Source organism: Petromyzon marinus, chromosome 14, assembly GCF_048934315.1.
Source record: "Petromyzon marinus isolate PM22_M1 ecotype Great Lakes invasive population chromosome 14, UKy_Petmar_22M1.pri1.0, whole genome shotgun sequence".
Taxonomy (NCBI): domain Eukaryota; kingdom Metazoa; phylum Chordata; class Hyperoartia; order Petromyzontiformes; family Petromyzontidae; genus Petromyzon; species Petromyzon marinus.
The window spans coordinates 959,396-984,883 of NC_133680.1; the positions used below are offsets into that span (position 1 = coordinate 959,396).

At 58.0% G+C, this 25,488-nt stretch overlaps 3 protein-coding genes across 7 annotated transcripts in view; 2 read left to right on the forward strand and 1 right to left on the reverse strand.

Annotated features, from left to right (window-relative positions):
* Positions 1–138: 138 nt before the first annotated feature.
* LOC116942490 (phosphatidylinositol 4,5-bisphosphate 3-kinase catalytic subunit gamma isoform) lies at positions 139–14,916 on the forward strand. Of its 2 annotated transcripts, XM_032954489.2 has the most exons (13): positions 139–293; positions 2,831–5,422; positions 6,929–7,099; positions 7,595–7,660; positions 7,928–8,153; positions 8,517–8,611; positions 8,774–8,920; positions 9,654–9,744; positions 10,349–10,479; positions 11,451–11,562; positions 11,803–11,960; positions 12,433–12,615; positions 13,318–14,916. In XM_032954489.2, the coding sequence occupies exons 2-13, from the start codon at positions 3,194–3,196 to the stop codon at positions 13,408–13,410; spliced, it is 3,702 nt and encodes a 1,233-aa protein (XP_032810380.2). In that variant the 5' UTR covers positions 139–293; positions 2,831–3,193; the 3' UTR covers positions 13,411–14,916. The 2 variants fall into 2 exon arrangements, with proteins under 2 accessions (XP_032810380.2, XP_075923090.1); XM_076066975.1 differs by having other exon boundaries at positions 7,595–8,153.
* Positions 14,917–15,868: 952 nt separating this feature from the next.
* On the forward strand, positions 15,869–23,236 carry NAPEPLD (N-acyl phosphatidylethanolamine phospholipase D). 4 transcript variants are annotated; one of them, XM_032954487.2, is made up of 7 exons: positions 15,869–15,967; positions 18,879–19,161; positions 19,868–20,205; positions 20,621–20,803; positions 20,943–21,074; positions 21,588–21,702; positions 22,473–23,236. In XM_032954487.2, exons 2-7 carry the CDS (start codon positions 18,907–18,909, stop codon positions 22,605–22,607), a joined length of 1,158 nt encoding a protein of 385 aa, XP_032810378.2. In that variant the 5' UTR covers positions 15,869–15,967; positions 18,879–18,906; the 3' UTR covers positions 22,608–23,236. The 4 variants fall into 4 exon arrangements, with proteins under 4 accessions (XP_032810378.2, XP_032810379.2, XP_032810377.2 ...); XM_032954488.2 differs by having other exon boundaries at positions 15,884–15,967; positions 18,882–19,161; XM_032954486.2 differs by lacking the exon at positions 15,869–15,967 and adding an exon at positions 16,096–16,563.
* Positions 23,237–23,346: 110 nt separating this feature from the next.
* Positions 23,347–25,488, reverse strand: part of RELN (reelin) — a 52,468-nt gene continuing 50,326 nt past the window's right edge. Inside the window, exons 63-65 of the mRNA XM_076066974.1 lie at positions 24,749–24,946; positions 24,400–24,498; positions 23,347–23,778 (exon numbers count right to left, since the gene is read on the reverse strand). Of these exons, the coding sequence (XP_075923089.1) occupies positions 23,688–23,778; positions 24,400–24,498; positions 24,749–24,946 (388 nt within the window). The 3' untranslated portion in view covers positions 23,347–23,687. The remainder of the gene's footprint in view (positions 23,779–24,399; positions 24,499–24,748; positions 24,947–25,488) is intronic.

Here is a 25,488-nt window from a genome sequence, read left to right on the forward strand (position 1 = left end):
CGGGTTCGAATCCCGCGCTTGAATATTTTTGTCATTGTTTACTTTGCAGCTTACATGGTGACGTCACCACGCACATTTCATTCGCAGGGCGATCCCGTGCGCGAAGTGAAATCACTTGGGGCACATCCGGGGCCAGGATCTGTGTGGAGCCCCGGTGGCTCAGCCGTGCTGGGCGAGAGACCGGCGACTTGGAGTGCGCCGAGTTCGAATCCCGCTCTCGGCGTCGGAGAGACGAATATACATCCGCTCTCCCGTGACGGCAACGCAACATAGACGCTTCATCAGACACCCTGGTGAGTGACTTACACGACGCAGTTGTGAATGTATTAACATGCAATGTCGTGTCTCTGTTGTGCATAGGCCGAGCTGCAGTGGCTGATGGAGGAGGAACACACACTGGAACGTCGGCGACACCTGCAGGCCACGAAGAGCTGAGGCCTGCAGACCTGCAGGAGACGGGTGGGGGATAGAGGGAGGAAGTTGATTTTATTTTTGTGATGCACAACAACATTTGTCCACCAGGGGGCGCTGTTCCACCGCCAGGGGGCCCTGTTGCGCCTAGGGGGCGCTGTCCCGTTACATTTTGCCTTGAAAACGCTAATTTTGAAGCAATTCAACGTTTTACCAACACTTTCGGCCGGCGAGTTGCGATTTTACGCGGAATCGCCGAGAAACCAGACGAGGTTTGAAAGACGGCCATGGCGAGCGAATCATCCGAAACTGTTCACTTACAGGCACGAGGCGAACGACTTGGCTCACTGATGATGAGGTGGGCGCGAATGTCGCGCTCACCTCAGGGTCCGCGGGTCCAGATGCAGGGCCCAGGCGCAGAGTCCCCTGGTCCCTGGGTCCATGTGTAAGGTCCTGGGCCCAGGTGCAGAGTCCCCTGGTTCCATGTGCAAGGTCCTGGGCCCAGGTGCAGAGTCCCCTGGTCCCTGGGTTCATGTGCAAGGTCCTGGGTCCAAGCTCAGAGTCCCCTGGTCCCTGGGTCCATGTGCAAGGTCCTGGACCCAGGCGCAGGGTCATCGGGTCCAGGTGCTGAGTCCTGCGTCCAGTCGGAGTACACACGCACACACAGACATACACGCATGCACACACACGCACACCGCTTTCCCTCCCTGTGGCATTGGATGTGAATGAATCATCGGCTCGCACACGGCTGACTCCGCTGCTTCGTCGACAAGAGGTCGAGGAGGCTGAGTGAGAAATTCGTGGCCACCCTCAGGGACACAGCAACGGCGGCCATGCGCAGCTACGTGGCGCCGACGTCACAGGCTTGCTGCGTTTTGAGCCACGTGGAGTGTCGAGGGCTTGCTGCTGGCAGGGGGTCACGGGGCAGACCCAGGTGCCGTGGCTTGGCCGACACGACTGGCAGGTGCACCACCACCACCAACTGTGCTCCCTACTGCGCCAACTCGCTGCGTTTTATCCGCACGGAGCTCCGCTCGTTGTTGTGAGCGTCGCTCCTCCGCCCTCCGTTGTTGTTGTGAGCGACTGCCTCCAAACGCCCAGTAGCCTCAAAGTGCACCTAGCCTGCCACTGACTAGTAGTGTCCTTCACGAGTCTCCTCCACAGATCCTGATTGATACACAAGTCCACTGAGTTCCACATCCTGCAATAACCTCCTGTCATGAGGGCGTGTACGTTACACCACAGTGAACACTGGTCATGGTGGACGCTGTGGTGGACACTGGACAATGATAGAAATTCCCACCACCGGATGATACCGACCAACTCCCCCCCTCCCCTCCCACCTCGGCTCCTGGGCTCCTCCATCTCCACTATGGAGGTCCCCTCGGGAAGGGCGCGTGGCCGCGTGGCGCGACACCGCCCCCTGGCGGCAGAGCACCGCCGTTACACGACACTCGCACCACAACCAGCAACACGACTCTGGAGCGTTGAAGCAACGTTACACTAACGTCTGCCCGTGATGCGCACCCTCTCAACATTCTGGGACAACAAATCTGGCAGAACAAGACGCGGCCTGGACCGGATTCGGCTTTCTGAGCCTCATCGCCTAACTCCTGTAACCGCTGGTGATTTTAAATCTCTATTCGTGTGACCATGGCACCTGGGTCTCTTCCGTGACCTCCTGTCGGCGAACCCTCGACGTTTCACGTGGCCTCAAGGGAGGTGCACCTGCGATGAGCAACGTGCACACCTAGCCTGGCACAAGCGCCGTTGTGACGCCATCGCCACGTAGTGGTGAGCGGCAATTGTTGTATTTGTACCTGTGTGTACGTGTGCCTTTGTGTGTCTGTTTGTATGTATGTTTTCCTGTGTGTGTGTCCGGATGTACGTGTGCCTGTGTGTGTGTGGAAAATGTACCCGCGCGTTTATGCAGGAAACGCGAATCTTTAAAAGCACAGAAACTTGACCTGGCAGTGAACTCAGGGGCCCCGTGCAGTGCTCCGGTCGTCAGCGGCTCGAGTCGGGAGCTTGCGAGTTCGAATCTTGGTTGGGGTTCGACTCAGCTCTTCATCGCTCTGCACAACTTTGTGGGGAAAGTTTAACCCTGGTTCTCTTTTGAATGGACTCACCCCTGCCATAGCAATGTGGGGTTTCCAACAGTGGCTCAGGGCTGTGAACAGGAAACAATGCTGGAATTTACTCTGACTTGTGATCCAGCGCTTTGGAGGCAGGGATTAACGGACCACTCAGCGATTTGCGCTACTCCCAAAACACACTGAGCTGAGCCGAGGCGACCAGGGGGTGGCAGTATAGCAAATCGGTTCGCGAACCGATCCCTCGTACACGCTGTGGGTTTTCTCGGGGTTCTGCGGTCCCCTCCAACACTCCGCTTGTGCGTCCCCCCTTCCCCCTGGCTCAGGCCCCGTTATCGGAGCCACCAGCGCTGCCCACTTCCTCCAGGGCGTCGCAGCGCAAGGCGCGGGTTGAGGAACCTCGGGGATGGTGCGCGGAACGGGGCCCCTCGGCCACTTCCGCTTTGCCTCGCTTGCCCTCGCAAGACTCACGCTGCCACACAGCGGGATCGGCTCAGAGAGGGGATCGGCTCAGAAGTGCCGACGGCGGAGAGGAGTCGCCCTGGTGCCCGATCAGCCTGGAGACGGATCGGTTTAGGGAGGGGTCGATGTGGAGGCGGATCAAGCAGCCGAGCGAGTGAGCGATCAGCCCCGGGGAGAATCGGCTCAGAGGGTGACACAGACGGACAGGGATCAAAGCTGAGGCCGTGATGTTTGAGACGGAGGAGTCGGGGGAGGAGGAGACAGGAGACGTGGCCGATGCAGGGGGTCCGGACGAGAAGGGGGGCCGCTCCGAGGACGCAGGAGGACTCGGCGGGGACCCCGAGCGAGACGGGGGCCCCGGGGACTCGGGCGAGGAGGGCGGCCAGTGGATGGACGCCGACCCCGGCCTCACCGTGCAGCTGCGCCCCGAGTCCAAGCGGCGGCGGGGCAAGGGCGGCTCCCGGAGCCCCGTGCGGGACGAGGGCCCCTGGCGGACCCTGCTGGGGGGCTCCTCCGGCGGCGTGAGGGCGCTGGCCGTGGAGTTCGTGCTGCCCACGCCGCGGGCGCGCGCGCGGGAGGCCGAGCGCGTGGTGGTGGCCGTGCCGCTCTGCGTCACCGTGGAGCGCATGCGGGCCCTGGTGTGGGCGAGGGCGCGGCTCGAGAGCGAGCACCCGCGCGTCTACCAGCGCTGCAGCGCCGACGCCTACTCATTCCTCTACCGCAGCAGCAGCAGCAGCAGCAGCCACAGCGGGGCCCACGGCGAGGACGGCCACGACGACGACGGCGGCACGTGGTTCGAGATATTCGACCCTCAGCAGCTGGTGCACAGCCTCCACTGCTTCATCCGCTGGATGGAGGAAGAGGAGGACGAGAAGAAGCGGAAGGGGGAGATGAATAAGGATGGAGAGGAGGACGTGGAGGAGCAATACGCGTGGTCTCCGGGCTCCAGGAGGATCCACGTGCTCGAGCGGAGCGCGCTCCAGGTGGAGGAGAGCCCTCAGCTGCGCCGCGAGCTGGACGAGCTGGTGGGGGTGGAGCTATCCCAGATGGACGGAGGCCCAGACGAGGAGGTGTTCTCCACGCGCAGGCAGCTCGACGCCCTGCGCCGCACCGAGGTGCGCGACCGCGACCCCCTGCGCTACGCGCTCGACCCGCGGGTGGTCACCTGCGCCCTGCCCGGCTTCCTGCCGCTGCGAGCGCCCGGCGGCGAGATCTTCGTGACTCTGCACCACGGCGCCTGCAGCCAGAAGATGAAGGTCGGCCTGGACGCGCCGCCGCAGCAGATCCTGGCCGCCTTCTTGCGCAAGGTGGCCAAGAAGGGAGACCTCTTTAGCCTGCCCGAGGGAGGCGGCGGCTCAGGCAGCCTGGCGCTCAAGGTGTGCGGCAGGGCTGAGTACCTGGTGGGCGACTCGGTCCCGCTGCGCGACTTCCACTACATCCGCAGCTGTCTGCGCACGCCGGGAACGGACATCCACCTCGCCGTGGTGGAGCTGCCGGACGTGGAGGAGGACGCGGTGGAGGCCGAGTCGTGGCCCCTGGTGGACGAGGGCACGGGCCAGACGGGCACCCACGAGCAGCTCTCGTTGGCCCACAACGACCACGAGCACGCGTTGGCCATGTCGCTGTGGGACTGCGGCAGGAGGTTCCGCGTGAAGGTCGTGGGGGTCGAGATGCCCGCGCGGCCCCGCGACGCGGACGACCTGGACGTCTTCGTGGAGGTCTGCATCTACCACGGCCAGGAGTTGCTCTCGGCCGCCAGCACCCAGCCAAAGCCGCTGGCCGACGAGGAGGTGCTGTGGAACCAGCGCCTGGAGTTCGACATCAGAGTGAGGGACCTCCCGCGAGAGGCGAGGTTGTCCATCTCCCTCCACGGGGTCAAGTCCAGCTCCCAGCAGCGTGGTGGCAGCGGCGGCGGCGGCGCGCCGGACGCTCCCACCATCTCGGCGCCCTCGTCGTCGTCGTCATCGTCCGCAGTCGGGGAGCCACGCGCCAAGAGCGCTCGGCTGATGTTCTACGTGAACCTGCAGCTGATCGATCACCGCTGTCTGCTGCGGCAGGGGGAGCAGCTGCTGCACATGTGGAGGCACCCGGAGCGCGGCGAGGACATGGCCACCATCGAGGCGGACAAACTCTCGTCGGAGCAGAACCCCGAGCGAGACACCGCGGCCGTGGTGTGCTTCCTACTCGACTCGTACGCGTTCCGCGTGGCGCTGCCCAGGGGCAGGGCCGAGAACGGGGAAGGCGACAACGACTGCTGCCCCGAGTCGGTGCTGCCCCCGGGGAGCGCCGAGTGGCAGCGCTTCGAGAATCTGGTGAACGCGGAGCCGCTGGGAGCGCTGAGCGCGGAGGACCGCGCGCTGCTGTGGAGGCACCGCGCGCTCTGCGCCACCACGCAGCCTCACGGCCTCCCCAAGCTGCTGCGCTCCGTGCGCTGGAGTCGCGCCGAGGCCGTGCAGGTGCGGCGGGCACAGTTACGGCCCGGGGGGGGGGGCATGGTAGGGGTGATGGGAGGGGGTGCAGAGCCATCCCTAGGGTACGGCGAATCGAAGTAACTGCCCCGGGCCCTGCGCTTTGGTAGGGGGGGGGGAGGGGCACTGTTTGGCCTCGGGACCCCACGCAGTGGCATTTACCCCGGGCACCACCACACCGGCTATGGACCGCCCTGGGGAGGGGGCATTGCCACGGGGCATTGATGGGGGAAGTGACAGGGACATGCCCCCGTGTTCCGGTAGTTGGGAGGTCAAGAGGTGATGGAGCAATTTAAGGGGCACGTGACTTGCTGCTTCATTCAGCTGCCGCATTATCTGCAAAAAGCGGTTCTTCTCATTACCCAGCTCCATCCCGTAATGCGGGCGTGAGTGAAATCCAGGTGCGTATTGTAATCCAGTTGGTTGTGGTGATACTGATGCTTCCCCACTTGTAATCTTAAATAGTTGCTGTAATCATCTTGGCCGAACCAGGTGGATGGGGTGGAGGCAACGCCCCCCCTCCCCCCACTTTCCAAACATGTGGGGGGGGGGTGGTTTCAACTGCATTTACTGGAGAAACTATATTAAATGTTTGGGTAGTATTATTAATTCTTACTATCTCCCCATCCCGCACCCTCCTTGGGCAGTACCTAGCTCCTCTCTCTCCGCACAGCCAACACTCGGAGAGTCAACACTGGCCCTGGGCTCGCAGCTGAAGACAAATATTGATGCGGGATGTCCGTGGATGATGCCAGGAACCAAATGTGTCCCGTTAAAAGGAAATAATCTGCACTCGTGATATTGGATATGGGGCGGAGTTACCCAATCAGTGGGTGGGGTTAGCACAGGAGTAGGCGGGGTATATGGGTAATGGGCGGAGCCAACTTCAGAAAGTGCGAATCGAATCGCTGTTGGAGGTGCTAGTCGCTGAGTGGGCGTGGTTATGCAAAGTGACGTGGCTTAATCGGAGGGAGGGGCTGACAAATCACCGTGCCGTGTATCTTGGTTGAACCTCTGAGATATCTGGTAGTCCTAATCTAAATACTATAAACTAAAGTCCACTGAGCTGTTAGTTCTATTTTAGAGGTGACCTGGCCACACGTGATGATAGCTCGGGTGACTGACATCACCACACGTGGGAATTTATAGTAGCAAAATTATCTAAACGCGTGGTCGTTTCTAAATGTGGAGGACAACCCCGAAGGAACCCGGAGAACAATCCTCGCCACCGCCACCGTTGAGAGAAAAAAAACACGCGGAGTACGAATATTTAACGACCCACGGCCTCCTGCAGAGCAGGCGAGGGAGATAACATCAGTTCGCCACCAGGGAGCCCTAACCAGACACTTTGAACCCAGAGCATCCCCTCATTATTGTTTTGTAAAAGTAATACCGAATTATTATCTCAAATATTTAGGAAATGCCCAACTCCACCACCAGCACTCCCACGTGTGTCCCCGCTGAGCCCGGGCGCGTCTCTCTCCGCCCGTGCAGGAGGCGCACCGCGTGCTGGCGCGGTGCGACCCGGCCCGCCTCGGCCTCGACGTCGCTCTGCAGCTGCTCGACTGCCACTTCGCGGACGCGAAGGCGCGGGGCCTCGCCGTGCGCCGACTCGAGCTCCTGGGAGACGACCACGTGCAGAGATACCTCCTGCAGCTCGTGCAGGTGAGGGCGCTCACCAGGCGGTGAGGGCGCTCACCAGGCGGTGAGGGCGCTCACCAGGCGGTGAGGGCGCTCACCAGGCGGTGAGGGCGCTCACCAGGCGGTGAGGGCGCTCACCAGGCGGTGAGGGCGCTCACCAGGCGGTGAGGGCGCTCACCAGGTGGTGAGGGCGCTCACCAGGTGGTGAGGGCGTCACGCTTATCCTGGGGGGAGGGAGGGGCGGTGAGGTGTCAAGCATGTGAAGGGCCATGTGCACTCACCTGGGGATGATGATAATTTCTGCAGCTGCTCGTGGTGATGCTGATGATGCAGCCGCAAGAGATGGTGACGATGTTATAGCTGCTATAGTTACGATAATGATGCTATAGCTACAGCTGCTGTAGTTATGATAATGCTATTGCTGTAGCTGCTGTAGTTATAATGCTATCGCTGCAACTGCTATAGGAATGCTGCTGCTATAGCTGCTACTGACGATGTCGACGGTGTGCGTGGCTCTAGGCATTGAAGTTTGAGCCCTATCACGACAGCGACCTGGCGCGCTTCCTCATCCGCTGTGGACTCAGGGTGAGACCTTCCCCATCTCACGAGATTTCCATCATCATCATCATCCATCTACCATTACCCATGCCTCCCTGTCCCTCCATCCTCCTGTCCCTGCAGCGATGTCCCCATGTCTTTGTGTCCAGTGAAGAGTTGACCACCCAGTTGTCCCCGCGACTCCGTGTCCCCTTGTCAACATGTCCCGGTGCCTTGGTGGCTCGCTGTCTCCCCGTCCTGCGCAGAGTCACTTGGCCACCTTATGTTGTCGATCTCCCCGTGTCCCGCGGGCAGAGCAAGCGCGTGGGCCACTTCGTGTTCTGGTTCGCGAGGGGCGAGTGCGCCTCCTCTCCGCGCTTCTCTCGCCGCTTCTCGCTGCTGCTGGAGGCGTTGGTGCGGGGCGCCGGGCGCGCGGCGCGGCGCCAGCTGCAGGCCCAGCTGCGCGTCGTCAACGTCATGCGCGACCTCGCCGTGGAGGTCAAGAGACTCGTGCCGGACCGCACGGACATCCCGCCCAGCGGTAAGGGGCACGGGGGGGGGGGGGGCACACACACCGGGGGAGACGGCGAGACTCAGGGAGGCACGTGGACATCCAGCCCGGTGAATAGATGCATGGGAGAGACACTGGCAGGTGGGGGAAGACCGAAGGAGACCCACCGGGACATCCCGTCCAGCGGCGAGGGACCAAAATGAGCACGCAGGCACAGAGACAGTGTGATACAGATGCCGTGTGACAAGGACCCAGGGAAAAAAGGGACATGTAGGGAGACCCAGAGATGGTGCTACATGGATGCCCGTAACACAGACCACCTCGTGTCCCTGTGCCTCCATCTCCCATCGCATTTTTCTTGTACCTCCATGTCCCCGTGTCTCCTCCGTGCAGCCACGGCCTTCGTGAAGGAGCGGCTGCAGAGGGCCGAGCTTCCGCCCACGTTCCGCGTGCCCTATGACCCCACGCTCATCGCGGGCTCCATCCAGGTCTCCCAGAGCCACACCTAACCGCGTCCCCACAGCCACTGGGAAGCCGGCCGGCCATCCCGGCATGGAAGCCACTTTAATTACTCGTCCACATTTTGCTGCTCGTGGGTGGAGGTGGACTGGACGCAGTTGACCCCCCCCCCCCCGCCGGTGTTGGAACAGGTGGACAAGTGCAAGATCATGGCGTCCAAGAAGAAGCCGCTGTGGCTGGAGTTTAGCAGCGGCGACCCGACGTGGCGCGGGGACTCGTCCATCGCGATCATCTTCAAGCACGGGGATGACCTCCGCCAGGACATGCTCATCCTGCAGGTCCTAGTCTCATCCTGGAGGTCCCAAAAGTATCCTACAGGTTCTATAATCAGCCTATAGGTCCCAGACTCATTTTGAAGGTCTCTCTGTCATCCTGGATATCCTCGACTCATTTAACCCTTTCCCGTTCCGACGACGTACGTGTGCGTACGTGTGCGTACATGTGCGTACGTGTGCGTAAGTGTATGTCATCAGTTCATCTTCTGATACCCCCTCCCTTTCAATTATAACTCCCCAGTGAGATGATAGAAGAGATTGGAGAGACGAGAGATGGGGATGTTGTCAGTTGAGAGACATGTACACCGAGCAGTGAGAAGAGAGATGTCGGTGAGACGGAGACGTAGTGAAGTGAGAGAGATGAAGACAAGAGAACAGGGCTGGAGTTAATTTGAGAGAAGGCGATATATTAATTGTATGTTATGTTAATTAGGATTTGAAGTCGAGGTGACATCTGGCTTACCCTTCTACGTACCCAATAATCCAGGGCCCCCTTGATCTGCTTGGGGCCGTGAGCTTTTTCTTGGAGTGCTCGTGTTCAGCGCCACCACTCCACCACCTCTCACCCAGCCGTGTGCTCTCTCTCCGTGAGCCGCTGGCATCACCCATCACCACTGGGACACCCACCATCATCATCACCCCCACCGCCAAAATAATAATCATCATCTTCATCCCCACCACGGTCGTCACCACTGCCACTGTTGTGACGTCGCTTGTGTCTGGATCACCCGAACAGATCCTTGTGATCATGGAGTCGATTTGGGAGAGCGAGTCTCTGGATTTGGGCCTCCTGCCTTACGGCTGCATCTCTACGGGAGACAAGATCGGTGGGTCTCCGGTGACGGCAGCATCACCACCACCACCACGACAACCATCACCACCACTGCCATTATCACACACTGCCACCACCACCACTACAACCATCACCACCACCACTACAACCATCACCACCACTGCCATTATCACACACCACCACCACCATCACCACCACTGCCATTATCACACACCACCACCACCACTACAACCATCACCACCACTGCCATTATCACACACCACCACCACCACTACAACCATCACCACCACTGCCATTATCACACACTGCCACCACCACTACCACCACCACTACAACCATCACCACCACTGCCATTATCACACACTGGCACCACCACCACTACAACCATCACCACCACTGCCAATATCACACACTGGCACCACCACCACCACTACAACCATCACCACCACTGCCATTATCACAACACCGGCATGACCACCACCACTACCACCGCAGAAACCACCACCACCATCACCTCTGCTACCATAACCACTGTCACAACCGTGACTTCACCACAATCGCCATCTCACTTCGGCATAACCGCCATCACCACCACCACCACCTTCATGCTCACCACCGCTGTTGCTTGCGAGCGGCAGGGATGATTGAGGTGGTGCGCGATGCCACGACCATCGCCCAGATCCAGCAGAGCCGCGTGGGCAACACGGGCGCCTTCCGCGACGAGCTGCTCCACCAGTGGCTGCGCGACAAGTGCCCCATCGAGGCCAAGGTGAGCGCCGCGGTGAGCGCCGTGGTGAGCACCGCGGTGAGCGCCGCGGTGAGCGCCGCAGCCTACGCGCACAGTCTGTGGGAATCTATGCGAGACTGCGTGTGATCTCTGTGTTAGTTCAAACAGAGACCCACGAGTCGTGGGTCTCTATTTGAACTAACACAGAGATTTGAGTCTATTATTCTCTAGGCCAGATTTTGGTCGCTGTGTGAGTCTATGGATTTATATGCGAATCTGTGGATCTTAGTACGAGTCTTTAACTCTCTACGTGAGTCTGTGGGTCTCTACGTGAGTCTGTGGGTCTCTAAGTGAGTCTGTGGATCTCTATGTGAGTCTATGGGTCTCTACGTGAGTCTATGGGTCTCTATGCGAGTCTATGGGTCTCTGAGTCTGTGGGTCTCTACGTGAGTCTGTGGGTCTCTACGTGAGTCTATGGGTCTCTACGTGAGTCTATGGGTCTCTACGTGAGTCTGTGGGTCTCTACGTGAGTCTGTGGGTCTCTACGTGAGTCTATGGGTCTCTACGTGAGACTGTGGGTCTCTATGTGTGTCTGTGGGTCTCTACGTGAGTCTATGGGTCTCTACGTGAGTCTATGGGTCTCTACGTGAGTCTGTGGGTCTCTACGTGAGTCTATGGGTCTCTACGTGAGTCTGTGGGTCTCTACGTGAGTCTATGGGTCTCTACGTGAGTCTATGGGTCGCTATGCGAGTCTATGGGTCTCTGAGTCTGTGGGTCTCTACGTGAGTCTATGGGTCTCTACGTGAGTCTATGGGTCTCTACGTGAGTCTGTGGGTCTCTATGTGAGTCTGTGGGTCTCTACGTGAGTCTGTGGGTCTCTACTTGAGTCTGTGGGTCTCTACGTGAGTCGCCGGGGTGGTTCCCTGTGAGTCCATGCTTCTCTACGTCAATCCAGGAATCCAGGGCCTAGTTTCTCACTGGCATTGTTGCGCCCCTCCCCCCTCCCCCCCCAGTACACACAGGCGCTGGAGCGGTTCGTGCAGTCGTGCGCCGGCTACTGCGTGGCCACGTACGTCCTGGGCATCGGGGACCGGCACAACGACAACATCATGATCCGCGAGAACGGTGCGCACTCCACGCCTCTTGCGCTCCGCTCAGGAATTCCTTCCCACCGTCATCGACCGTCATCTTTAACAGCGCGATGAGCTCTCCGTATGTTCCTGGTCGGTTGGAGTTTTGGGACCTTCGGGCCTGTGCTAAACAACCCTGGTTTAAAAATCAAATAAAACACACTCACACACACGCGCGCACGCGGTGAAAACCCTGTCGATCCCTCGCCCGCCCGAATCGACCGTGCGCGTGCAGGAAACCTGTTCCACATCGACTTTGGCCACATCCTGGGCAACACCAAGAGCTTCCTGGGCATCAGCCGCGAGCGCGTGCCCTTCGTGCTCACGCCGGACATGCTCTACGTCATGGGCGTCACCGGCAAGCGCAGCAGCGCCTACTTCTGCAGGTTCCAGGTGCGCTCCGCACAGCAGGCCGGTGCAGGGGATGAAATGCCCCCCGTCCCATCTCCCCCCCCCCTTGTCCAATTTCTGTCCTCTTCGGCACCTGCACCACCACCCAGTTGCACTGCCTCCACACTCGATAGCCGTGCCACTGGGTTCTGTTCTTACGAGTGTCCACGTAAGTTCTATGGGTCCTATGTTAGTCAAGGTTCTGTGTTAGTCTACGAGTCCTCAACTCGTCTACATTTCCTATGTTAGTCTATGGCTCTCTATGCAAGGTCATAGGGTATCTATTAAAGTACAGAATATGGGTTCCTGTGTAAATCTATAGGCGCTACGTTGGCCATTGGATCAATGGGCCGCTGTGTAAGTCTGGATCTGGGTGATGTCCAGTTCTTGGAATCACCCCTGGTGCAAGGAGGAATTCAATGTCCCAAACCCATCCCATATTTGTTATTTTTCATGTTTGGTGGGACTGGCGCAGGACACGTGCGCCAGCGCCTACCTGGCTCTGCGCCGCCACACCAACCTGCTGCTCACGCTGCTCTCCATGATGGCGCTGACCGGCATGCCGGAGCTGAGCTGCCGGCAGGACGCCCACTACGTGCGGGAGGCGCTGACGGCCGGCAGGCCGGGCCACGAGGCCCAGCGGCATTTCCTTGATCAGGTGCTGTGCCATCCGTGCCGTCCACGCCGCCGTCGCGGAACGCTGCGACGGACGACAAACGTGGAGATTCTCTCTTGCCCGCTGCTGCGTTCTCACTCAAAGCCCCCGCTGAACTCTTACCGAGTCAGAAGTTTGGAAGTTCATTTCCCGAGTGAGACCCTCTGAACTACGGATCTGTCTTTCATTGGGCACTCGGCGAGCAGACGACAAAGTGTCTTAAACATACTGAGATAATCGTTCGCTAGTACCTCAATTAATTATCACCCAACTCCCGCTGAGCGCCACTTGAATTATCTCCTGTTTACTGAATAGTCATTTCACACTTCCTGCACCGTAAACATATTCACGAAACCCTGAGTGAATCCTCATTGAACGCTCACCGAATTATCACTTAACATTTTCTGAACATATCATCATCAGCCCTGATCTAGCCACTGCTGGATGAAGACCTCCCAAAGCTCTTGCCATTTCTCACAATGGTGCGATGCAACAATCCATCGAGCTCCATCTCCGCAGCGGATATCCTCTGGGATGTATTCCATTCCTTGGCTGCCACTCCCTCGTTACTCTTGACCATTACTCTCAACATTCACCAAAAACTGAACGAGAAAGATTAATATTTTATTTTTTATCGGAACCTCGTGTCGCTTGTGATGTCGCCGTCAGAACCTCACAATTGACGCCACCAATCTCCTCTCACAGGTGGAGCTGTGCCGTGAGAAGGGTTGGACGGTGCAGCTCGCCTGGTTCTGCCACCTGGTGCTCGGTGTCAAGCAGGGCGCTAGCAGCTCCTGAGGGCACTGGTCACGGGAAATTCCTGGCAGCAACTCAAACACCAAAGTTCCTGATGGCCCAGAACACCAGAAGTTCCCGAGGGCCTTGGACACTGACAGCTACTGCGGGCCTTGGCACCTGCAGTTTCTGAGGGCCCACGAATAACAGAAGTTCTTGAGGGGCCCCAGGGTTCAGACGCTTGAGGGTCCAGGGCAACCGCAAATCCTGCAAAAATAATTACGTTGAACTTTTTTCGCGCCGTACGTAGCCAACTGTGCTAATCGGAGGTGTGGGGGAAGGACAACAAATTAAACACAAAAGCAGTTCTAAAAAGATCGACACATACGAACACACTGCCACTGTGATTTAAAAAAAACCCACGTTTATCCACTTTTAAATACAAGCCCTTATTCCTGTTCTACCACACAAGAGTTTGTACGTCTCACGTCCCCTAGTTACATAAATCAAACATTCAGATGTTTTGCCATGCGCCTGTATGGTTTTTCACGCTTCAAGTGAGCGTGATCGGTTGGCGATGCTTTGCAATGGGAGTGATGCGGTATCCACGGGTCTCTACGGGCCAATGTTGGTAAATCTCCGATAGAAACTTGACATGCTGTATCATTAAGTCTTCTGAAACGTATTCTGTGTAATCCGTGTCGGTAGGGTGCTTTAGTTTTGCTCTCTGAGCTTTGGGCACTTTCACAACATTATGAAGATGTTGGGGCCCAGACCGAAAAACCAAAGTACTGTATGCCATCGAGAGAGGCAATGCTTATAGCTTGATGCCTTAATCCAACATATTGGGGAAGGAGATATGGGGGGGCAGCTGCCTCCCCTACTCCCTCTACTCCAACGCACATGCTGTTATCATTCATTAAATACAAATTAAAACATTTTACACACCCAAAGTTCTGGTTTTTAATGTTGGAGTTAGGCCATTGTAGAGGGAGTGGTTCTGCAAGGGCTGGGAAGATTAATTTTGGCCTATGGCCTAGTCACATGGAATGCACCAGATCTTGTCGGATCTCAGACGCCCAGCAGAAGTTGAGCCTGGATAGTCCTTGGATGGGTGATCAGGTTGTTGCCATATGCGGTTGTAGGTCAAGGCTACGTGGAGGGCAGTGAAACCATAGGTCATTGTTGAACTATACTTTACCTTCACGAACCCGCACTGACCAGCGTGGTGAAGTATGGTCAAAACAATCCCCGCAAACCGCACTGCTTGGGGGGGGGGGGCTCATCTAGGAGTGGATTGGCAAAAGAGTTACACGTGTACATACGTAAAGCATTACCATCAGTCATTATCCATCCACTGCTGGGTGAAGGCCTCCCAAAAAACCATCACCACCCCTCATGATCCTGCAATGCGATCATTATTGTAGCACCTGTACATAAGCGGATTTCATCGCTCCATCTCCTGAGTGTACGCCACTCGATGTACATTGTTCACCTGAAATAAAAAAAAAAATTAAGGGAAATGTGATTTTGTTGTGAAACAGATGCAAAATAAATATTCAGAGAATATGCCTCCTCCATATACATCTGTCCCTCCACGTAAATATCAACGTTTGTTTTTTTACACATCCCATCAGCCACACCACCTTCTTGGGAGTGCATAATGGTCAGCAGCAGTGGTTCAACACGAGCAAAACTATGGGCTGGTTCCGACATGCAGTCTCATCAGACTGCGGCGGGATTGCTTGAATCAGTGCTGGTGAACTGCCCAGATGTTTGTAGGCGAGCTAGGCCATGTCTTGCATATTACATCGCCGTTCAAGTAGTTATCGTGCGGTGGCGAGATGTTAACTACCTCCCGTGATATGCAGGAGGTCGTGGCTTCGATCACGACCCTGACGCCTGTCGGATTAAACTAAGTGCGGGGCCTGTAGCATATGCTATAAAGGGCCCCTCATTTTTTTTTTAAACCTAAATATTAAATCAAATGTTTAACTTGTGTAGTAACGTAATTGTATGTTTTCACTTGCTATACAGCCAAATAATACGACAAATGGCTAACCTTAAACACCCAGTCGTTCATAAAAGTTGAAGGCGGTATAGTACTATAGTAATTGAGCAAGTGCAGAATCACTGAACCGAAATTAATAGCTTGAAAGCATTTAGCGCGGGGCCCTTCAAAGTGCGGGGCCCGTAGCTACACTGCTACTACTTATGTAGCTACTACTTATGAAGCTACTACTACTTTTTCTACTAGGATAATCCGGCACTGCTGCTGTATATTTGGAGTTTTCGTGTCTCTCTCCCCGTGGTCGCGTGGATGTTTTTCTCCGGGTCCTCCGGTTTCTCCCCTCCACATTTAGAATCAACATCACCCACGCGTTTTGAGTATTTGGCTGCTATAAATTTCCACGCGATAAGCCCCACACTTCGCTGAGCTATCAACGTGTGGCGAGGTCGACGGCGGGCCTTACCCAGTCACATGAAGAGAATTAAACCCAAAAGCGCTCTGGGAGAGGTGAAATGTGAGTGGCGTGGCCGCTAGGAGGCAGTCGCCCACAGCTGCCCGAGCCGAAAGGGGATCACGCAGCCCGGAGCGACCCGGAACTCCCAGGGCTCCGTGAGTGGTTCCGTTGTTTTGAGTCCCCTGCCTGGGACCCCCCATTCTTAGCTTCGAACCCCCGATTTTGGGGTGGACGTGGGCAGGGTCTCAACCAAGTAAATAAAAGTCGGCAAGGCTGGTGTCTGTACGCAGAAGCGGAGAGGCAGGAGACAGGGGGTCTGGCCTGGCCCGTGTAATGAGAAGGCATGCGGGGTCTGGGGGATTAGGGGGCCTGGGGTCTAAAGGATGAAGGGAACTCGGGGTCTGAGGGATTAGGGGGAGAAGGGGATGAGCCGCTGACAGTCTCCTGCCAGCAGCGGAGGCGGCGACTGGGACCCCAGATACCGGGCTGTGCCGAAATAAATACACTGAAAACAGTGCGGGCCTGCGTGTGGGGCCCTCAGGGGGTCTCTGTAACCCCTCAGGGGGTCTCTGTATCCCCTCAGGGGGTCTCTGTATCCCGAGTGAAGTCTTCGGGACCCCTGGGACCCTCTTCCTGTCCCGTACCCCCCGTGTGCCGACCTGGGCGCCTCCCTGCGCTGCCCGATGCCCCCGTGGCTCCGGGTCCCCCCACGACGCCGGCACAGCCCCGGGAGCCCCGCCCGGGGACTCCGGTAAGGGGAGCAGCGGGCGGTGGAGGGGAACACAGCCGGGGGACCCCGCGGCGGGGGTCCGGGACCACGCGGCGGGGGTCCGGGACCATGCGGCGGGGGTCCTGGACCCCACAGTTCGGGACCCCGCGGCGGGGGTCCGGGACCCCGCGGCGGGGGTCCGGGACCCCGCGGTGCGGGACCCCGCGGTTCCAAAGTCCCCGGGCAGTAAATTGCAGCCGTGACCGTTGAGACCACCGGGTACAGGGGGCAGCCTCACCTCGTTAGCACGGAGAGCGCCGCGGTGTGACGGTGAGGAGGGGTGTGAGGAGGTGAGGTGTGTGTAGGTGAGGTGTGTTGTTCACATTTGTGTAGGTGAGGTGTGTGTGGTGGTGAGGTGTGTGTGGTGGTGAGGTGTGTGTGGTGGTGAGGTGTGTGTGGTGGTGAGGGGTGTGTGTAGGTGAGGTGTGTGTGGTGGTGAGGTGTGTGTGGTGGTGAGGTGCGTGTGGTGGTGAGGTGCGTGTGGTGGTGAGGGGTGTGTGGTGGTGAGGTGTGTGGTGGTGAGGTGTGGAGTTCACATTTGTGTAGGTGAGGAGTGTGTGGTGGTGAGGAGTGTGTGGTGGTAAGGTGTGTGTGGTGGTGAGGTGTGTGTGGTAGTGAGGTATGTGTGGTGGTGAGGTGTGGAGTTCACATTTGTGTAGGTGAGGAGTGTGTGGTGGTGAGGTGTGTGTGGTGGTGAGGTGTGTGTGGTGGTGAGGGGTGTGTGGTGGTGAGGTGTGTGTGGTGGTGAGGTGTGTGTGGTGGTGAGGTGTGTGTGGTAGTGAGGTGTGTGTGGAAGTGAGGGGTGTGTGGAGGTGAGGTGTGTGTGGTGGTGAGGTGTGTGTGGTGGTGAGGTGTGTGTGGTGGTGAGGTGTGTGTGGTGGTGAGGTGTGTGTGGTGGTGAGGAGTGTGTGGCGGTGAGGAGTGTGTGGTGGTGAGGTGTGTGGTGGTGAGGTGTGTGTGTGGTGAGGTGTGTGTGGTGGTGAGGAGTGTGTGGTGGTGAGGTGTGTGTGGTGGTGGGGTGTGTGTGGTGGTGAGGTGTGTGTGTGGTGGTGAGGTGTGTGTGTAGGTGAGGGGTGTGTGTAGGTGAGGAGTGTGTAGGTGAGGTGTGTGTGTAGGTGAGGTGTGTGTGATGGTGAGGGGTGTGTGGTGGTGAGGGGTGTGTGGTGGTGAGGTGTGTGTGGTGGTGAGGAGTGTGTGGTGGTGAGGTGTGTGTGGTGGTGAGGTGTGTGTGTAGGTGAGGGGTGTGTGTAGGTGAGGGGTGTGTGTGTAGGTGAGGTGTGTGTGGTGGTGAGGTGTGTGTGGTGGTGAGGAGTGTGTGGTGGTGATGTGTGTGTGGTGGTGAGGTGTGTGTGGTGGTGAGGTGTGTGGTGGTGAGGGGTGTGTGGTGGTGAGGTGTGTGTGTAGGTGAGGTGTGTGTGGTGGTGAGGTGTGTGTGGTAGTGAGGAGTGTGTGGTGGTGAGGTGTGTGGTGGTGAGGGGTGTGTGGTGGTGAGGTGTGTGTGTAGGTGAGGTGTGTGTGTAGGTGTGTGTGGTGGTGAGGTGTGTGTGGTCGTGAGGAGTGTGTGTGGTGGTGAGGGGTGTGTGTAGGTGAGGTGTGTGTGGTGGTGAGGTGTGTGTGTGGTGGTAAGGGGTGGTGTTGGCGAGGGTTGCGGAAGGGTGAGGCGCATGAAGGTGAGGAGTGTGATGTTTAGAAGTGTGGGGTTTGAAGGTGAGCGGTGTGGAGGGGAGGCGTAATGGGGGTGTGTGAGGAGTGAGGTCCCGGGGGTTGGAATACAGAGCCTGGAGAGTTTAGGTTCTTGTTGACCACCTAAGGGCCAATTTGGAGCGAGGCCCTCAATGGCCATCGTCCATCAGCATTGAGGCACTGAGGAGCACCGTTCAGATGTTACTTCCGTTACTCGTTGGTGCCCCGGCTGCCGTGGCTGTCCGCAGGACTCATTGTTGGTGCCGGAACCTGGTATCTCTGTCCTGGGCTGTGCCACGGTGTTGCTCTCCCCCCCGTGGTTCTACGACTCCAGATGTTTTTACTCTATTCTTCGTATGGCTGATATTGAGGTAGAGCAACAGCTTTAATTCTAGATGGAGGTGGTTGAGACGGATGATTTGACTCCGGAGTTAGCGGAGTTTGTGCATCGCTGTGATGATGCCTCCCTCTTTGTATTTGTGAATCGGGCTTTGAGTCGGCACTCGTTCCGTGGTCCGTCCTGGGTGACCGCAGTCGCTCAACGCAGACGATGGAAGGCTCCGCAGGTTCTGTCGCGGCTGCCGGAGCAACGCGGTTGCCGCCTGTCGTTCCAGAAGCTCGCGCTGCTGCCGGGCGCAGAAGATGGCCGAAGCGCCCGAGACGGAAGGGCTCGGGGAACGGCCGGGCAGCTCGGGGGCCACGAACGGTCCCGGGGGCTCGAGGGCGAGGCCCCACGGCCCGAGGCCTCCTCCTGACGACGTCGTCGTCACTCCCTCCAAGCGCAACCCCGACGGCCGCTTCGTCAACCCGTGGTCCACGTGGAAAACGCCAGACAAGAAACACGCTCTCAAGTGGATGCTGACGGAGAAGGACTTCAGCAAGGTGCCGGCGGCCGAGGTACGGGCCAGCGTTGCCAACTCGTCAAAGTGTCAAGTCGTCCATCGGGCCTCAAAGTCACGACTACTTGTACCTTTGACACAATAGATAAGCAGACGTCTCCCTCACAATTCTGTCTCGACATAAATCCGTATGGACCTTTAAGGTTGTCAAAATGTCACCAGACAATTTACCAACAATTAAAACAAGAGTAAACAGATGCAGGGTCCTTCAAAGATCATAAGGGCCTCGTACAAGTTCCATCCCATTGTGCTGTCAGTGTCCACACACTAAGAATCCTTTTGGAGCTCACGCAGAGCAATGAAATGTCACCCCCCCTCCCCCATATTATTATAGAGCCACTTCTGAGATGCGTTCAAGTGACACGGAAGTGGGCAGCACTTTCCCACTTGCCCTATTAGAAGGTGATGTTCGTCGCGTGAGTAAAACCGATATTTAGTAATTTTCTGAATAAAGGCAAATTTTAAGTGCAGAACCAAATGTAATGCCGTGGTGATTCTGTACTTTATTCGTGACCAGGCTGGGAGCATCAGCTCGCCACACTTGAGAAGCCTCGTTTAAACACAGGCGGCCAAAACCACGATTCAAACCCGGATCTCGGTCGACGGCGCCAGCTCGGCGCCCGTGACACTCCGAGCCGTCGGGCGGCCATCTCTCCCCGGGGACGCTCCCTTGCAACCATTCCCTCCTTGGCTCTGCTTCCCAGGAGCTGCAGCGCACGCTGCCGGTACACAAGCCGTACTTCGTGGAGGGAGCCGGTGGCAGCGGCGGCTCTCCTCCTGAGAGCGTGCGGGTCACGTGGCTGGGCCACGCGTGCGTGCTGGTGGAGCTGGAAGGTTTCTCCTTCCTCACGGACCCCGTGTTCAGCGAGCGCGCCTCGCCCGTCGGATTTGCGGGGCCACGCCGCTACCGCCCGGTGCCGTGCACCGTCGCCCAGCTGCCCGAGGGCCTGGACGCCGTGCTCATCAGCCACAACCACTACGACCACCTCGACCACAACTCCGTCGTGCAACTCAACCGGCGCTACGGCACTCGCCTCTCCTGGTACCGGCACTATCGGGAGAGGGTATTGTGACTCCTATGGCACCCTGGGGTTAGAATCCTACTATATAGAAATGTTTTACTGTTAAACCTTAGTCAATCGGAACCTACTCCACGCACAAATTCCTTGTGGGGGGGATAAAAGCTCTTCACCGCCCCAACCGTATGCAGCTGTGGGGGCGATAGCCCCTTTCACCCCCTCTTGTGACGGTGCCTATGTTTAATGGACTAATGGGTGTAATGGTTCCACCAACCTTCCGTCTCTCCCAGAGCCACAATCACTCAAGGCCTCACCTCCATCGGTGTCCAGGTTGCGCTAACGAGGGTGGAAGCTGTCCCCTCCACGAGCGATGGGCATTGTGTGTGGGCAGCAGGGACCCCCCCGTACGCGTGACCGTTCCGCCCTCCGCCCATGCAGGTTCGTGCCGCTGGGCCTGGCCGGATGGATGCAGAACACCGGCTGCGAGAACGTCCAAGAGCTGGACTGGTGGAGCGAGCGGAGCGCCGGCTTGCGGAGCAACATCACGGTGGCCTTCACGCCGGCGCAGCACTGGTGCAAGCGGGGCGCATTCGACGACAACAAAGTGCTGTGGGGCAGCTGGTGCGTGAGCTCCGGTCGTCTCGGGCACCCGCAGCTTCACTTGGGCGAGCGCCAGCTCCGAGTGCGAGAATGCGGGCGAGGCGAGCTCACGTTGGCGCCGTGCGTGCCAACCCCCCCAACCCCCCCCGCCCCCGCCCAGGTGCGTGCTGGGCACTGACGCACGGTTCTACTTCGCCGGCGACACGGGCTACTGCGACGTGTTCCAGCAGATCGGCCGGCGCTACGGCCCCTTCACGCTGGCGGCCATCCCAATCGGAGCCTACGCGCCCAGGTACGTGCGGCAATAGAGGCTGCCGTGTGTGCGGTGTTGTTTATGCAGAGCGTGTGTCGGGGTGCAGTGGATCACACGTACCCTGTGCCATGTGTAAACACCAGCACCGGGAACACATGGGCAATCCGCGGTGGCAGTGCTGGTCACACCAACCACTCGTGTGCTCAGCTGGCATTAGTAGGTGCTTGCCCACAGCACTCGTCACAACAGTTTGTATAGCTACACAGGGAAGCTTCGTCCCATTTGTCCATGTCAATCCATCGGCTCATAATGCGTAACTCCCACTGGCTTACGACAGGGAATTGTTTCCTATAAGTAATTTTGGTGCATGTAGTTCATGCTGTGTGTGTGTGCAATCTGGTACAAACGCCGAGGTGAAATCGCCGCCACTTGGTGACGAATGTCAGTTGTAGTTATTGTTGCTGTGTACACCTAGCCTGGCACAAGCACCGTGGTGCTATTGCTGCCACTTAGTAATGAATGGCAGTTGTCGGTGTTATGTGCGTGACGCAGCTGGTTCATGTCCAGCCAACACGTGGACCCAGAGGCGGCGGTGAAGATCCACGTGGACGTGAGAGCTGGTTACTCCGTGGGCATTCACTGGGGAACCTTCAGCCTGGCCAATGAGGTGCGTCTTTGATTGATGCTTACAGGGTGTTATTAGAAGGCGGTACAGAAAATGTGGCCCCCACCTATTCCATCTGTATGGGATGGAGTGTTGCCCCCTCACATGCATGGGTTTTCTCTGTGTGCTACGGTTTCCTCTCACATGTACAGACACTCGTTAATTGACTGACAACATCTTAATATAGAGGACTGCAGAGCTTTGGGGGGAATTTGATACCGGCTCGCTGCTGGGCTGCTGCCTTCCCGCTTGTCTGTGGTTCTTCTTGCCTCCGTGTCATTCTCTCTCTCTCACTTGGAGAGCGCCTATGTACTGTGAACTCAGCTATCTGGGTTAAATTCCCATCTCAGTCACTGGCGTGCGACATCTGAGCCGGTCCCGCACACCCACGTTCACCAGCCCACACTTGACACGGCGTGGGGAGGCCTTCATCCAGGAGTGGATGGCTCAAAGGCTGCAAACATTATTTTTGATGGATAATTAACACAGCACTGTGACCTTCCACTGCTCAATTAAGGCCTTCCCGTGCCATAAAAGCTCTATACATGATTGTAATTTGTAGACATCAGCTCGGGTGCCTTGTGGTGAGAACACTTGATCATCTGAACAAGAAAAAATGTTTGGGAAAAAATATAAAATATCACGTGCCACTAGATCTGCTAGAACCGCACATGCAGTCCGAGTGAGACTGAGCTGGCATTGTGGGTAGACCAGGGCGTGCGATGCGATGCATGCTCTTGTGACTCCTCCTCTGCGCGGGAGTGCGGTCGCAGTTTTACCTGGAGCCGCCGCAGAAGCTGGCGGAGGCCCTGAGCGCGGGAGGCCACAAGCCGAACGTGTTCTTCGTACTCCAGCACGGCGAGACGCGGGACGTGGGGCCCGGGGGGTGGCGGCCGTTCCCTCGCTAGGCCTTCCGCGTCACGGGCAGCACGGACCAACCCGCCTCTCTCCTGGCAGCCTCTCTCGTGCTCTAAGTTTGACCTGCCCTGACAATTCCCAAGAGTAGGTAGATTTGGAGTCTTAGCGTGCCAAGGGGCGACTTTGGCCGAGGAAGATGCACTTTACTCAGAGATGGTGGTGGAATGACGGATGATAATTTATCACATGATTGTGTTTCTATACCTGTGGTTACCCCCTCCCCCTTCAGCCTGACTCCATGCTCTGTGCTGACGAGCAAGGCTGGGCGGGGCTGGGCGGGGCTGGGCGAGGCGTTATTTAACGGATTACTTGCAAGGCAGCGACACTCCACCAGCTGCTGCTCCCAACTCCCTCGCCTGCCAGTGCCGCACGGAGAGGACAGCGCAGCGGGCGTCTAGGGAAGATGTGAGCCGGTAACGTAATGTGTCCCGTGACCCGATCGTCTGAATGCCCGAGAGCAGGGCAGTACTGCGCAGGCTTGGCCAGACTCGGCGAACAAATAGCAAGCAACGGCCGGGCCCCAGGTTGACCTTATCCAAGATGCTTTTGTAATCTATCAACTGCATTTTACACTTTTCATTTTATAAACGTAAAGAAAATAAACCAAAGTGTGCCTCGACGCAGGGCTTGCTTGTTCACGGGGGTTCCTCTCAAAAAGGGGACAGCTGTCAAAATGGTACTGCGGCATTCTGGGCTAAAAGCGCGTTCTATCGTTTACATTCGAGACGGTTATATTTTAATAGCTTGTTTATTTTGAGTCACGATCTCACACGGGCATCACGAGCCGGCCGTGCGAGCGGTGGCCCCGTGCGTCGAAGGCGCCCCCCCGCACCTCGGAACCACCCGACCTCTCATCCTGTGCCGCTCACTCCGTCCCAGATTTCTGCTTCCCCCGACCCTCTGGGGGCCTTGGTACAGCGGCGTCTTAGACGTCCCGCCCTCCTCCACGTTCCCCTCGAGCCGCGGGTTCAGGGCCGTAACGGCAGTCACGAATGTCCAAACGATGCCCCCAGGCTGCGGCCACCACTCGGGGGCACGGGTGGAGACCGGCGGAGCAGGCGGGCCAGGGGTCAGCCGCGCAAGATGCGGCGGCGGCGACGGCGCACACGCCTCAGCTGCTGCTGGCGCCCCAGGCTTGCCAGGTACCCCTGCCTCCGAGCCCTGTGGGGGGCGCAGACCTGTAACTCGGCAAAAGGGCATTGCGTTCTCGAGGGTCGTTAAAAACCGACGAACAAAAAAGAACGAACCCGCGTTAATTGGAGCCGTACTCTCAGAGCAGCGCCGGTGATCCGGCGAGTGACTAGTTCATTGAGTGAGGGTCTCGTTCGATTTAGCGGTTGTGGGTAAGAGTGGAGGCGTGCAAAGTGTGGGAGCGCATATTGGCGTATAGGCCTTCGAAGGTCTGAGTTTTGATGATTTGATGAATGTGTGTCGCCCGTGTGTGCGTGATCCGGGGTAAGTGCAGCGGTTAGCGGGCAACTAGCGATTACCGGTAGTGCGCTGCACTAGGAACCCTGGCGATCAGAGTTCGATTCCCGCTCATGGCCTATACAAGGGAAGATTAAGACAAGTGGCCTGGTGTGCTGGCCACCTACGCTCTCTCATGTGTCTTGCCGGCCTTCGTTGGTGCTGCTCGCTCATAGCACTTGCCCGACAGTCTGTTAAGGCTATATGGGGAATATTTGTCTTTTTATCAGGCGTAAGTTATTGGGTGAATGCATGCTAGTGACGTGAGTGGTGGGTGGAGTAGAGGAGAGGGTTGTGGGTGGGTGAACGTCTTACTGCACGACCTCCACCTGGTCCAGCGTCCACTGGTCCCGGGTGGGGCCCCCGTGCCGCGGCTGCCACCACCGCAGCATCACCCCCCTTGCCCGCGCCTTCCTGTACGGCCGAGACAATGGAACGCGAGTGAGGATGGCACCACTTCACCCCCAGATACCCCCTGGGCTCAGTTCAACAGCAACCACCCTCTACCGACCAGCGGTGATTCCTCAGGGAGGACCCGAGGCTCCGTAGCCCGGCACTGCCACCCCCATCTCTGCTGCTTTCGAAGGAACCTCACGAGCGCCCGGTGGTGGTGCCCCGGCTCGTGGGTGCAGCCGCCGGCGCCGAGCCGCGGTTGCGCGCCTACCCTGGTACGTCGTACGCCAGGCGTCGCGGTAGCAGGAGGTCGCGCGCGGAGTGCGACGCCAGCAGCTGCCAGCTGGCACCGTTGTCGGCGCTGTACTGCAGCAGCACGGCGCGATCCTCCGCGTCGCCAGGGCCGTCGGCCGCGTTGCAGCGCTCGGACTGCGCCGGGCTCCCGATCCGCAGCACAAACAGCACCTTGCTGCACACGCACACACGTGCAGCAACAACACCATACGCAGAAACACGCACACGCCCGTTACTCACTTGGGATTACACACGGCGATCGTCGGCCCCTGCTGGCGGACTAATGACCGATTGCAAGCCGGGTGCCCACAGAAACAGCTGCAACTGGGGGTGCCCCCTTTCAAAATGTGTTGAGGAGATGTGGTGTTAGTCGCTCATTGCGTGCAAAGTGATCTGAGATACGCGTGCGCAAAGGAGGGCAACTCTATAAAAAAAAGATTCTCATCATTAAACAAGTACACAGACCCGTACAGATACAGGGACACGTATAAAAAGCCAAAGATCCCCCGTATAGCTTTAACAGACTGTTGGGGCAAGTGCGGTTAGCGAGCGCCTATGAAGACCGGCACGGCACGGCACACGAGGGGGTGGGTGGCCAGCACCATGCCCGTCCGCAATGTTTACACACCGCACCAGGTACTCGTTTGAAGCCGAGTGAGCCTAGGGAGGCCCAGGACCAGTTCAGAAAATAGCCACTAGTGTTGGCCTTCAGTGGGA

Bases quoted from the DNA above. Each gene is read 5' to 3' on its own strand.
- LOC116942490 (XM_076066975.1), top strand. From the start codon at position 3,194: ATGTTTGAGACGGAGGAGTCGGGGGAGGAGGAGACAGGAGACGTGGCC. The intron at 5,423-6,928 runs GTGCGGCGGGCA...CCGCCCGTGCAG, and splicing joins GTCGCGCCGAGGCCGTGCAG to GAGGCGCACCGCGTGCTGGC. The intron at 9,745-10,348 runs GTGGGTCTCCGG...TGCGAGCGGCAG, and splicing joins CTCTACGGGAGACAAGATCG to GGATGATTGAGGTGGTGCGC.
- NAPEPLD (XM_032954486.2), top strand. From the start codon at position 16,496: ATGCCCCCGTGGCTCCGGGTCCCCCCACGACGCCGGCACAGCCCCGGG. The intron at 19,162-19,867 runs GTACGGGCCAGC...TCTGCTTCCCAG, and splicing joins GCAAGGTGCCGGCGGCCGAG to GAGCTGCAGCGCACGCTGCC. The intron at 20,206-20,620 runs GTACCGGCACTA...CCGCCCATGCAG, and splicing joins TACGGCACTCGCCTCTCCTG to GTTCGTGCCGCTGGGCCTGG.